This window comes from Scyliorhinus canicula, chromosome 11 (assembly GCF_902713615.1).
Source record: "Scyliorhinus canicula chromosome 11, sScyCan1.1, whole genome shotgun sequence".
Classification (NCBI taxonomy): domain Eukaryota; kingdom Metazoa; phylum Chordata; class Chondrichthyes; order Carcharhiniformes; family Scyliorhinidae; genus Scyliorhinus; species Scyliorhinus canicula.
The window spans coordinates 61142781-61157212 of NC_052156.1; the positions used below are offsets into that span (position 1 = coordinate 61142781).

At 47.2% G+C, this 14432-nt stretch overlaps 1 protein-coding gene across 1 annotated transcript; it reads right to left on the reverse strand.

Moving 5' to 3' along the window:
• Positions 1-12866: 12866 nt before the first annotated feature.
• On the reverse strand, positions 12867-13225 carry sem1 (SEM1 26S proteasome complex subunit). The gene has a single exon (XM_038812031.1). It carries the CDS (start codon positions 13193-13195, stop codon positions 12983-12985), a length of 213 nt encoding a protein of 70 aa, XP_038667959.1. The 5' UTR covers positions 13196-13225; the 3' UTR covers positions 12867-12982.
• Positions 13226-14432: the final 1207 nt, after the last annotated feature.

The following is a 14432-nucleotide window of genomic DNA, read 5'->3' on the forward strand; positions in this document are numbered from 1 at the left end:
GCTGGACACCTCCCGGGGCTTTTGGCAAATATGGCTGTCCATGGTAGGGCTGTCCTGGGTAGTGATGTCCTGGGTAGGGCTGTCCTGGGTAGGCCTGTCCTGGGTAAGGATGTCCTGGGTAAGGCTGTCCTGGGTAGGGTGTCCTGGGTGGGGCTGTCCTGGGTAGGGCTGTCCTGGGTAGGGCTGTCCTGGGTAAGGCTGTCCTGAGTAAGGCTGTCCTGGGTAGGGCTGTCCTGGGTAGGGCTGTCCTGAGTAAGGCTGTCCTGGGTAGGCCTGTCCTGGGTAAGGCTGTCCTGGGTAAGGCTGTCCTGGGTAGGGCTGTCCTGGGTAGGGCTGTCCTGGGTAGGGCTGTCCTGGGTAGGGCTGTCCTGGGTAGGGCTGTCCTGAGTAAGGCTGTCCTGGGTAGGGCTGTCCTGGGTAAGGCTGTCCTGGGTAGGGCTGTCCTGGTTAGGGCTGTTCTGGGTAAGGCTGTCCTGGGTAGGGCTGTCCTGGGTAGGGCTGTCCTGGGTAGGGCTGTCCTGAGTAAGGCTGTCCTGGGTAGGGCTGTCCTGGGTAGGGCTGTCCTGAGTAAGGCTGTCCTGGGTAGGGCTGTCCTGGGTAGGGCTGTCCTGAGTAGGGCTGTCCTGGGTAGGGCTGTCCTGGGTAGGGCTGTCCTGGTTAGGGCCGTCCTGGGTAGGGCTGTCCTGTGTAGGGCTGTCCTGGGTAGGGGTGCCCTGGGTAGGGCTGTCCTGGGTAGGGCTGTCCTGAGTAAGGCTGTCCTGGGTAGGGCTGTCCTGAGTAAGGCTGTCCTGGGTAGGGCTGTCCTGGGTAAGGCTGTCCTGACTCGGCTGCAACGGGGGCCTGTGTCACACACCTGCCGTCGCACTCGCACGAGACAGAATTGTCGTCTCCCTGTTGCTCTGGGCCTGTCCCTGTCTCGTGGCCACCCTGGGGCATTGTGGGGATGTTGTGTGCCGGAGGGGCCGGGCTTGTCCCTGTCTCGTGGCCAGCCTGGGGACATCGCGTGCCGGAGGGGCCGGGCCTGTCCCTGTCTCGTGGCCACCCTGGGGCGTCATGGGGACGTCACGTGCCGGAGGGGCCGGGCTTGTCCCTGTCTCGTGGCCACCCTGGGGACGTCGCGTGCCAGAGGGGCCGGGCCTGTCCCTGTCTCGTGGCCACCCTGGGGACGTCGCGTGCCGGAGGGGCTGGGTTTGTCCTGTCTCGTGGCCACACTGGGGCGTCATGGGGACGTCGGATGCCAGAGGGGCCGGGCTTGTCCCTGTCTCGTGGCCACCCTGGGGACGTCGCGTGCCAGAGGGGCCGGGCCTGTCCCTGTCTCGTGGCCACCCTGGGGCGTCATGGGGACGTCACGTGCCGGAGGGGCCGGGCTTGTCCCTGTCTCGTGGCCACCCTGGGGACGTCGGATGCCAGAGGGGCCTGGCCTGTCCTGTCTCGTGGCCGCCCTGGGGCATCCTGCGGGCAGTTGGCATCCGCGGGGACGGGTGCCTCGATGTTTGGTCCTGCAATACACAATACAGCAGCATGGTTAGACACACGGGCGGTGATCGGAGGATATGGGGGATATGGGGGAGGGGGTATATGGGGAGGGGGGATATGGGGTATATGGGGGGGGGGTGATATGGGGGAGGGGGGATATGGGTGATGCGACCATCAATTCACTCAAGACACGAGAGGAAGTAAATTGTGGCTTTAATCGACTTACAACTGAGTCTGCCCTAGGGCCAGAAGAACTGAGGGCAGATACAGAAGACCGCAGCACTTTATACCTCTGGTAGTGGGAGGGGCCATGGGTGGAGCCATGGGCGGAGCCAAGGGTGGAGCCCTGTACAAGCTCCTCATCTCCCCCTGTGGGCAGAGCCGCGCAACGGCTCACAGACGGAGCCCACAGGGACACAGTGATACACAGTGTGTATTGCGCCTTATACATTCACCACAATGGGGGATATGGCGGATATGGGGGAGAGGGAAATGAGGGATATGGGTGAGGGGGGATATGGGGGAGAGGGGATATAGGGGAATGGGGACGGGCCGTGGGTGTCTCACTTGGTGGTGCGCCCCTGACCTCTGCATCGGCAACCTCCTGGTCTTTGGGTCTGCCTGCCAGTTCCAGGGCCCCCTCCTCATGAACGGTGAATGGTCTCTCATCAGCTGGGCCCCCTCCAGTCCTCTCACGCTCCCTGTTGGTGTGGGCGCGCTTCTCCTGTGGGGGCGGGCGGGTAGGTGGTAGGGATAAAGGGCAACAGTGTTGGACGGGGATATAAATGCAGGCCAGCGGTTGTGCGTATATTGGCAGAGGTACGCAGCACATTAGGGTTAGCGTTAGGGTTGGTTGAACCTGGGGGTGTGCCGCACATCGGGGGGGTGGGGGGCTACTCACCCTGACTGCCCTGATGAGGTCATTCACCTTCTTGTGGCACTGGGCACCTGTCCTTGGTGTCACAGCCATGGCGCTGACAGCCTCTGCCACCTCCCTCCACAGGCGTGGAGCGACCCTGCGGCCGTGTCCGGGGTACAGGGCCTCCCTCCTTTCCTCGACTGCGTCCCGGAGTGCCTCGATGTTGTGCTCCTGGAACCTCGGGGTTGCGCGGTGGGCGGCCATCTTGACGGGTCTCCGGGGGGGTGGGGGGGCGGCATCTTTTGTGCTCTGATGCCGCGCGACCTCGGCAGGAGAGGAAAGAGCTAACATTTTGAGTCCAATGATTCTTTGTCTTTCTCTCCCTACAGATGCTGCCAGACTTACTGAGATTTTCCAGCATTTTATCTTTCGTTATTGAAATATCTGTATGACTGTGCAGAAACAGAAAAGCTAATATTTTACTTTGAAATGTTTTATATAAAATACTTCAAGGATAATTCACTTCTTCTGGGACAAACTCATATATTAGCTTTAGAGTTAATTGGACAAAGTTGGGGTTTTAAAGAAAAGCAGTGTCTGAGATACAATATGCAATGTACACATGATTGAACAAATGTAACTGAAGATGATAAAGTACTTGGCACACATCTCCAGGAACTATGGTCACGGTAGCACTTTTATTGATTTTCATTTCAATCCACTGCTCTACCCATGTGTGTGGGGGGAACCCATGAACCAAATAACCAACTGTAAAGTTATCAACACCATTTCATTTTTTGCAACTTTTGCTTTCACACAAATCAGAAGCAATTCAAATTAAACAACAATTAACAGGCAAATTAAAATGAAGTTACATATAATTTTAAATTGTCTGGATGCACTGCTTTTGAATGTTAACTTCCTGTCGGCATGCTTTCAGGTCAAGTGTCACTAGGTTGCATGGACCAATATTTCTTATTACTCAAGAAAATACAAACTTTCCAGTCAAAGATAATCACAATAATTACACATTTCAAAAAAATCCCTTGTTGGTGGTTGTGAGCGGATTAATATATTGGTATTTCAGGTGGTTTGTGGCTTACTTTAACAACTTATCAGCCTTGTACAAGTTTGAAGTCATCAAATAGAAGGTGAGTATCCTCTTTTAAGACACTAATAACATATATCCTGGTGTCTAGGTGTCTTTGAGTCATATTATGCCTAGATCTAACAAACTTCCTTGGACTTTGATTGAGAGAAATTTATCTAAGTTATAATTCATGGACAAGTGAACTAGATAGCTTTTACCATCATCAGAGCAGTTTCTAAAGCATTGTTTTACGTCAGATTCATTTCCAACAAACTGTTCTTCTGAATGATTGCAACTCTTGATTCATGAGGAAAAGCATCAGTTTTATGATTTTTGGAATACAGAACCAGCACCACATCATCTGCTGAAACAAACCACCACTTCTCCCATCAAAAGAAGGAACCTTAAAATGTCACATGATAATTCGAGGTTTAGACATCAAGTAGGTTATCAACACATTTTGATTCACCACATGCTTTTCACTCAGTTTCTCCACAGTTTGGTTCAAATGATAATAATTGTACCTCATGACATATTTGTTCTTGTTCATTTTCATCATTGCAATAACTTATCCAGTTAATATATTACAATTCCTGTGTGAGTTCTAATCACTAAGGTGACAAAGTTTGCCACTCAATTTTAATCCATCTTGATATTGTACTGGTATAAGAGTCATTAGCTTGCAGCCAGCTCTCGATAAGGTCATGGCATAATTAAGGGTTGGGGAATCAAAGTCAATTTGTGTTTCAGTTCTGTGGCTGCAGGCATTTAATTTCCTTGTAAACACCATTTGTAATAAGCAGCCTTGGTGAAAGATAATTGATCTTGGGCGGGTCATTCATTTTTATCGTCTTCACTAAAATAAAGCAAAGTTCCCACATGTAGCATTGAACATCTCCCCATTTTAGAGTGAAATTACAGTCAATGTTCAATCAACCCTTTTCGCAATATTTAGTAAGTCACACTTGCAAAAATTCTTTATCACTGTTCTTAAATTTGTACTCAATTATAAGCAAATCCAAAATATTACAGATTAACACTACTAAGCGTCACAGGGAGGTAGGTGGGATAGTTAGAGGCACATCCTAAACACAGATGTAGAAACCACCATTTGCAAAGAATTGCTTAATAAATGAATCTGATCAGAGCTCAAATTAAACTCAGACTTTGGCTGCAATCAACTCGCGCAGCACAGAGTTCACAATTGCTATTTACACCAGTGATAGCCTAAAATGGTCACTCAGGGTTACTCAGCTCCTGATCTCATTACAGCCTTGGTTTGAACATGGACAAAACAGCTGAATACCAAAAGTGAGGTGAGAGTGACTGCCCTTGACATCAAGGCAGCATTTGACTAAGTATGGCATCAAGGAACCCGAGCTACACTGGAATCAATGGGAATCAGGGTGAAAACTCTCTGCTAGTTGGAGTCATACTGTGCGGAGTCTGCACGTTCTCCCCGTGTCTGCGTGGGTTTCCTCTGGGTGCTCCGGTTTCCTCCCACAGTCCAAAAATGTGCCAGTTAGGTGGATTGGCCATGCTAAATTGCTCTTAGTGTCCAAAAAAAAGGTTAAATGGGGGTTATGGGGATAGGGGAAATACGTGGGCTTGAGTAGGGGGCTCTTTATCGGGGCCGGTGCAGACTCGATGGGCCGAATGGCCTCCTTCTGCACTGTAAATTCTATGATTCTATGATACCTGGCACAAAAGCAGATGGAAGTTGGATGTCAATCATCTCAGCTCCAGGACAGCACTGCAGGAGTTCCAAAGGGTAGTGTTTCAAGCCCAACTACCTTCAGCTGCTTTATCAATGACCTCCCTTCCATTATAAGGTCAGAAGTGGGGATGTTTGTGGATGACTGCATAATGTTCAGCACCATTCGTGACTCCTCAGATAATGAAGAAGTTCATGTCCAAATGCAGCAAGACCGAGACAATATCCAGGTTTGGGCTGACAATTGGCAAGTTACACTTGTGCCACACAAGTGCCAGGCAACGACCATCTCCTACAAGACAGGATCGCCCCTTGACATTCAATAGCATTGCCATGACTGAATCCCCCACAATCAACATCCTGGGGGCTACCATTGATCAGAAACTGAACTGGACTAGCCAAATAAATACTGCGGCTACCAGAACAGGGCAAAGGTTAGGAATCCTATAGTGAGTGACTCGCCTCCTGATCCCCCAAAGCTGGTCCACCATCTACACGCGTAAGTCAGGTGTGTAATGGAATATTCTCTGGATGAATGCTGCTCCAACAACACTCAAGAAGCTCAACAATAGCCAGGAGAAAGCAGACCACTTGATTTCCACCCCTCCCAAAAACATTCAATCCATCCACCACTGACGAACCATGGCAGCCATGTGTACCATCTACAAGATGCACTGCAGGAACTTGTCAAGGTTCATTAGGCAGCACACTCCAAACCCATGACCACTACCATCTAGAAGAACAAGAGCAACAGATACCTGGAAACACCACCACCTGGAGGTTCCCCTCCAAATCACTCATCATCCTGACATGGAAATATACCGCCGTTCCTTCACTGTCGCTGGGACAAAATCTTGGAACTCCCTCCCTAACAGCGCTGTGGGTGTACCTACACTTCAGGGACGGCAGTGGTTCAAGAAGGCAACTCACCACCACATTCTAAAGAGCAATTAGGGAAGGACAATAAATGCTGGCCTAACCAGCGGCGCCCACATCCCGTAAATGAATTTAAAAAAGGGTCACTCTCTGTAGTTATTTAGTTACATCCATAAAAGCTACTTTCAATGAGAAAGGCACTAATGGGGAATGCCATTGAAATGGGATTCACCACCTGAGTCAATCTTACACAGCACTGCACTTGAATTTGTAAGCATTCATGGTTCTGTCAATGACTATTTGAAGAAGAAAATTATTGCCAATGCATGAGAATGTAATGTGTATGATCTTATTTGGAAAACAATCCATCTCATAATGAAAAAAGTCAAGATTTATGCACTTCCTAGTCTTAGAATGGGTCAGAATTTATTATAGATGCTAATTATAGTTAATAATGTATGATTTATTATTTTCCATATTCTGGGAAGAATTATTTTCTGTTTTTCACTGATATAAAAGTGGGTGCAATGGACGCTGTCAACAACTTCAATGTGTAAGTTCCATATGTTGCTCTGCAAATCTTTATATATTTACTTCCAATTAGCTTCTGGTATTGTGTTTGAAGGTTCATTCTTAGCTACCAAACGAGCTAGGCCAAATGTAAAAATGTAGAAATTTAGATTTTAATGGATTTAGAGTTTCAACTTCAAGTGTCTTCAAAAGTGTGAGGCTGAAAGAGAACAATGTCCTAAATTACAGTGATAGCTGAAATATGTTCCACCACGTCAGCTCCTACAGGGCAAATTCATTTGACAGCCCAAATGTGAAATGATTGCTGACAATTAACGGGTTTATTGAATGCCTGGTAGAATTTTTCAATGCCAAAGACAAAAATGTGAAGCTACTTTTCACCTGAGCTGGCATGATATCTGGAGGCTCAAATCACTTTTAGGTTCAGGCCTTGCTAATGTTTTCTTCATGAGCTCTCGGCATCAAATGGCCTATCCACTGTACCTTATTAGTTTCTCGAGGCAAAAAATGGACTAGCTGTAGCACGCAGCCTCCTGGCAGGGAAGGCCTGTCAGTGGGGGAGAGAAATGGATGCCTCGGTGAGTTGGCTGTGGTTGGCGAGGGTAGGGGACGCAGGAGGGTCAGGAATGGGCTGGCAGTGGGATTAAGATTTTTGTGGGGCTCATCCTACCCTTTCTAAGTGCCACGAGAATCCTTGAAAAGCACCCAGCAGCATTGCTTTGGAGAAGTGTGCTGGTGTCTCTTTAAGGAAACCTGGAGAAAATGGGACTGGCATATGTTCCGCATTTCACTTTGCTACCAACTGATAAGCTGTGAGCAAAAATCAGCTTTGGAGATGACAACTCAATTTCCCTGCTTTTAAATTTTAAAAAGTTTGAATTTTCTTTAAGACAGTTCTGAAGGGCCGAGGAATTGGTTTGGACTGACTTCTGTCTGCTTTACACTTGTAAGTGGACAAAGAATTAACCAAATTCTGCCCCTTGATTTCCTTGTAAACACAATTCAGATTGCAATCACAAAATTGCAGTTACTGAAAATATATTGACGATCGGCAGGAAACACGTTTTGATCATATCCATCCTCACCAAAAGGGAAAAGTGTGTGGTATGTGATTAGTTGTAGGGTGTTGGTTACAATTTAGTAAGTCTGAAGAAGTCTTTGTCGTAATATGTCAGTTAACTGTAAGTCTTTATTGACTCTTAGAACTATTTAGTAATATACAGCAAATGGTACAAGTGAAGAGCTGTCTCTATGTTTGCTGGTACAACACTAGGCCAACACTAGGCTGACCTTGGGTGTGGGTCATGTGTTCTCTTACATCACTGAGTGGAAGGTTAGTTGAGGTTACAGGGATAGGGCGGGGGGAGTGGGCCTTGGTAGGGTGTGTGGTGATATGCATCACTGTACATACACAAGGGGTCAATGTAAATAAACGTAGACTAGCTAGACACTAGAAGGAGGCATCAGAGACATGACAGACAGACATTCAACTAATAGGTCAGTAAGATAGAACACGACCGATGGGCATTCACAATACACACAGAGGTGACACTACCACAGGAGGGCATTACACCAACCCATATAGAAAGGACACAGCACACATGATTTTCCTCTTTCCAGTTGAGACACTCAGTGAGTACAGACACAAGGATGATTGAACATCACACCCACCACGTGGATCGTAGCAGACTGGTTCATCAGTCTGAGTAGCAATAGAAGGATTAACAGTAGAGTTGAATCCAAGTAGGAGAATTGTTAATAGTTTAATAAACATGTTGAAGCTATCTCCACATCTGAACCTTCCTTTGTCAGAGTGCACTTCAAAGAAGCAGCTTATGCTAAGTCAAGAGCACAAGAAGACAGGGTGCTCTTTCACAGGGTTGGTGCAGACCCAGTGGGCCCAATGGCCTCCTTCTGCACTGTAGGGATTCTATGACTTGCCCACAGTTTAAAAAGATTTAGCACACCCTGCCGACTCTGCACTCTGGAATTTGAAGCTGGACTTCCTAAGGAGCTGTAATGGGGTCTTCTGGTGCAGTAAGGAATTTTTAATCTCTGCCTTCTCCTTTAAGCCTTTTTTGGAGCTTTTACTGAGAAATTTTTCCTCTGCCTTTCTGCTTCCAAGCCAGACTGCTTTGCTGATTTATTTTCTCAGCGTTCCAAATTTTTAGCTATTCTTTGCATTTTCTGTGAGGTTTGAGTTCTTCATCAAGCTGCTGCCATGTTGTAGGGTGTTAGTTACCATTCTTTAGGTCTGAAGAAGTCTTTGCAGTCATATGTAGGTTAACTGTAAGTATTTGTTGACTCTTAGAGAGCTATTTAAAAATATACAGTAAAGCTAAGAGCCATCACCATGCTTGCTGGCACACACAGCTCTGTCCAACACTCGACTGACCCTTGGTGTGGGTCATGTGCTCTCTTATATCATTATGTAGGTGAAACTGCACTCAGCCCCACATTACCCCAATGTATGCCAGATTCTTATACTACATGATTCATTGGAGTTGATGACATTTAGTGGTGGAAACAAAGCTTTGTTTAGTTAGAAGGTGGAAGAAAATAAATTGTCTGAATACACAATTAGATTGTCAATCATTATGTTGTTATCAAGAACACCAGCTATGTGGATTAGGAGAATGCTCTGGAAAAGTGAACTAAATCCAAATAGCTCAACCCATTAAATGTCTCCCCTAGTTCCAGTGATGGAACACTGTTTAGAATCTTGAATCTCAATCTATAAGTACCAGCAAATGAGAATGTACCTGAACTTATCACATCTAATCTATTTATTTCATCACCCAGATGCCCTTTACGAAGGTGTCTCTAGCCAGTTATTAAATCAAAATATTACAGAAACCTTTAATTACTAAGGTTAATAGTAAAATAAGGACATCAATTTCTCTGTGCATCAGAGTGCCTTTTGTTCCATCATAGGAATTAATCATGAGAATGCATCTTTTATGAACTGAATTCAGTGAACATTAATAGAGATTACGGGCGGGATTCTCTAATAATGGGTCTATGTCCCCACATCCGCGAAAAAACACGCGCAAATCACTCTGGACTTACCTGGAGAGACTACAGGGTGATTCACCGATTTGCAGGGGGCTAGTAGGGTCCCTCACAGCTTCAGCTGCCGATACTGGGCCCTACTACACTTCCAGTCGGGGGTTCGTGTATGCACACGGCGGCGGCCGCCCATGCAACATGGCCGACCCACACTGTAGACCGGCACCCAAAACATAGACAACCCCCAGATAGTGCGAGCCCGCGGATCGGTGGCCCCTGATCGGTAGCCTCGCCATTCTGGAGGTCCCCCCGTGATTAATCCCCCCGTCCCCCACCAGGGGACTAAGTCCGCAGCCGCCACGCCGAGTTCCCAATGGGTGGAACCATGGGAGAACCACGCCATCAGGAACTCGGCCAGCTAGACTCTGTGAATCGCCGCGAGGGCCTCTTTCAATGGCCCCCGACCGGCGTCGTGTCGACCGCGCACGCGCAATTGACGGCGATTGTCCAGGACCCAGAGAATCGCGGGAGCGGTGTCGGACCCGATCTCGGGTTTGACGCCCATTCATCTCTCCCCCCCCCCCCCCCCCCCCCCCCCCCCCCCCAGCCAATCGCAATTTCGGTGCGAAGGCTCGTAAAATCTCGCCCAATATTTATTTAGTTTCAGAATTTTCTATGTGGAAGTTATGTTAGCTGCCAACTAATATTTTTTCAAGAAAAGCAAATTTGTCATTTGTAATAACAGGGAATAGGATGTAAAGTTTTTAAGCGAAAATTGTGCTTTGATAGCATGAGAGAGAGACTCTGTTGACTTGCTCAATATTTGAGGTTCCTGTATTGTCCCAATTTTCTCACTGCATTTTGTAATGTGATTTGAAATCTTTGGCCCAGAATTTTGCTCCGAAGGTGCGTAGCATGAGTCGGGAAATTTCTTGGCTCGCCAAACCTTCCTGTGGAGACACTCCCCTGGATGGCAGGATCTTCTTTCTGGGGGAAAGGGCAGAATGGAGTTGGGCCCACTGGGGACCATTCGGAGAAAGCCACAACGGCTGTCAAGTGCTTCAGCAGGCTACTTAAATCTTTGTCTCATTTATTTGCTCACATTTTAGACTCTCTGGCTCTCACCCCACCATTTTCTATGCCCCATCACAACGAATCTAAGAATCATAGAATGCGTTCAGTGCAGAAGTAGGCTATTTGGCCTATTGAGTCTGCACCGACCCATTTGATAGGGTATTGCACCCAAGCCTACTCCCCTGCCCTATCCCAGGAACCCCTTAATCAAATATGGGGTCATAGAATCCCTACAATGCAGAAGGAGGGCATTTGGCCCATCGAGCCTGCATCAATCCTCCAAAAGAGTACCCCACCTAGACCCAAACTCCCACCCTATCCCCGTAACCCGCATAACCTTCGGAAAAAAAGGGCAATTTGGCATTGTCAATCCACCTAACCTGCACAGTTTTTGATTATGGGAGGAAACCGGAACTCCTGGAGGGAATCCATGCCGCGATAGGGAAAATGCAAACTCCATACAGACAGTCATCAGAGGTTGGAATCAAATCCAGGCCCCAGGTGCTGTGATGCAGCAGTGCTAACCACTGTGCCACCCTGCCGTGCCATCTATTCCAATTCATGCTAAACCATGAACCCCACCCACCATTCTAAGAGCTCTCATTCCCTCTGTGCCAACTCATGGCCCCTACTACCCCCTCCCATGGCTTCAAGCCTTAGTAATCACCTCATGTCAACTCATTTAAACCTATCCTCCTCTTTTTGGTATTACACCTCCATCCAACTCACCCGTATGCACTATGGGCAGACCTCATGAGCTATGTTGAGATGAAATAAGATAAAGTTATAAACATCTATTATAGCCTTCAGTACGTTCAAAAAGCTGTCCTATTCATGAAAGCCCATTCAAAACATTTAAATGCCTTCAAGTACTTTAGCCATTATAAAACAGACTTGTATTCATAACCCTACATCAGTGATCACTAATCCTTTAAACCTCTTTGAGCTGACAGTCAAACTGTGAATTTAGGACACCACTGGGACTGATATTTTTGACCTCTCACTGACACTGGCAGCTTTTTCTAATTCTTAAAGGGTTGTGAATTCAAATAGCATCACAGCTTGACACTTCTACAGACCTTATCTACCCTTTTAGAGCATTTCCATCTACTCTAAAAAAAATCATAACTTCCACATTGCCCTTGCTGCATTGACAATGAGGTTATTTTTTCCCTGCTGAGTTCGGGTTTCCAGCTTTGTGAGTCATATCATTCCCCCTTTCTCTATCAGTAAAAATGGGATCTAATGGGAGGTGGGACATCTGGATTCAGGTCCTGTCCACCATTCTGGATGATCCATGAAGTCATGTAGGTCCTGTAAAATTAATGCCTTAGACTACATCTAATTTACTTTACTTTTAATTCATATTCAATGTAATTAGTAGTGGCTTCTTGAAATCCTAAATTCCTAACCAACCTTTTCAAGCAATTATTCTTGACTGTTGGCCAAGCTGTGAAGATTTAGCAACTCTCAAAGTTCTTAGAAGTATTTCTTTGCTCCTGGTTATTGTATGAATGATAAGCAAATTTGATTGTGCTGTTTGTATTTAACCTATGAGTAACATTTCAGGAAGAGCTAATGGATTCTATAGTTCTTTAGTTCTGAAATTAAAGGTAACAAGATCAAGTGCACATGGGCAACAGGTTAATGGTCCTTTATATTCATTAAATCCTTGCAAAATGTCTCTCTCTTTCATATACCTACTAACGTCTCTAACTGTATCTTTTCATTAGCTATCAATCAACCCATCTTTCATTTTTTTCTATCTATCTATTGAACTTACCTGCTAACCACTGTTAGCTGATGCCTCATAATTCTTTTGCAATTCATCATGGAAACAATGTGAAGGGAGGTGGAGCTGGGATGAATCCAGCAAGGCTCAGACACAGATTTCCTTCTGAATTTAAGAGCAAGAATTTACAAAAATTTTTTGGGCGGGATTCTCCGCTTGCTGATGCCAAAATCGTATTCGACGATTGGTCAGAGAATCCCTCTTGACGTCAAAATCGGGGGCGGCACTTGTTTTTGGATGCTCCGCCCCCTCCAAAACGGCATAATTGATGAGTACACCGCACATCATTGGGACAGCCGCAGGACATCACCTGAAGGCCCTCCCCTAATGCTCCGCCCCCTATGGGTCGACTTCCTTTTTTTTACCTTCAAAACAATTTATTATGAAAATAAAAAAAGGAAAATTCACAAAATAATTGTGTCCTCCTTTGCAACAGAATGCTGAGTTTTTTTTTATTGATACTGCATCTTGCTTCCAGTGTTGGTGCGCCACAACATCATTTTAAACATCTATGCAGAATTCTTTAGTTCCATGCATTCATATCATGCAGAATCATGCCAGCTAGGAAGTTTCCATCTTGTATCCAAATTTTTCTAATTCAGCTCTCAACTGGTTAGAGAAATCGTCCTCTACATTTTCATTGTCCCAGTTGTCTTCCCAGACATGGGCGTCTTCATCTTCATCTAACCCAGTCCAGCCTTCTGCCGGAAACTCCTCGAACTCATCGTCCTCTTCCAACAAGCCCAGGTCTGCAGGTGCCTTCTTCTCCGACATGATTCAGCAATGGCCGAGCCGCCGACCATGGGTCGACTTCCTGATGACATGGGACATGTGTGCTTTGAGTTTTCGTCAACCTCGCCTGGCAGCTGCGGACTGTGTCCAGCGCTGGTGGGGGGGGGAAGGGGGGGGGGCTGTTGGGGGGTGGCGAGGGGTGTTACAGGGGGGCACTATCTGACACCACTGTCCACACGCAGCTGGCGCCATGTTTTACGGAGCGACCACTGCAGATCATTGCCCTGTGCTTGTCCGGCCATGGTCCCGGCTATTCTCCAGCCGTTTCTGTCAGGAACGCCGGGGGGTTTATGTGGCGCAGCTGCTAGACCCCCACCGGGCGGAGCATTGGTGCAGGCGTGGCGCTGACTTTTTCATTGTAAAACTAGATACTTCCTCCGTATTATGTTATGTTATTTGAGTAACATAAGTCGCTACTAACTGTAGACAATGTTGAAGAATGCTCCACTACTCGGTGTAAGTTGAAAGTATTTATTTAGTAATGACAAAGCTAATAAATGAGTTCGACAGTCTGCTGATCTAACTCTAGCAACACAGTAAACTTGACTAGCTGTACAAACTGTTTCTAAGCCACATGTGGTGGCTTGACTGTGATCTCTGCTCCACACATGTTGTTTCTCCAGTCTCTGCTGGGAGTGAGAGCGAGAGCCTGTGTGAGCTGTGGCTTTATAGTGATTGAGTAATTCCCTCTAGTGGTTATGCCACAGCTGGATGTTCTGATTAACCCGTTAGTTACATGTCTGTCAACATATTACACCCCAGACATAGCCTCAAAATCGGAGAAACCAGCCCTTTATGTCTGCTTTCCAACTTGCAGCCGCCAAATTGACAAGCTGGTGGCTCCTCCTGAAAAGAGATGGTACAGGGCTTCCGCTGACTCCCCTTTCAGTGCACAAGCTGTTGTTGCCTCCATTAAATACCATCCTCTGTGTTAAGCTTACTCCATCTACTAAACATCTCCAGGAACTTTACGCTGATCAATACATTTGATAGGGATGCCGGATGGCAAGATCCCATCTGTAAACAGGGCCGGGATTCTCCCCTACCCAGTGGGGCGGGGGGTCCCGGCGTTGTGGAGTGGCGAGAACCACTCCGCCGTCGGGCCGCTCCAAAGGTGCAGAGATGGGGCTAGGCCCACGCCGGAGTGGTTTCCGCTCCGCCGGCCGGCGCGAACGGCCTTTGGCGCCCCGCCAGCCGGGGCAGAAAGGTCTTCGCCGGC

What these genes read in the sequence shown, in the direction of transcription:
- sem1 (XM_038812031.1), bottom strand. Translation starts at nt 13,195, where the DNA reads ATGTCGGAGAAGAAGGCACCTGCAGACCTGGGCTTGTTGGAAGAGGAC.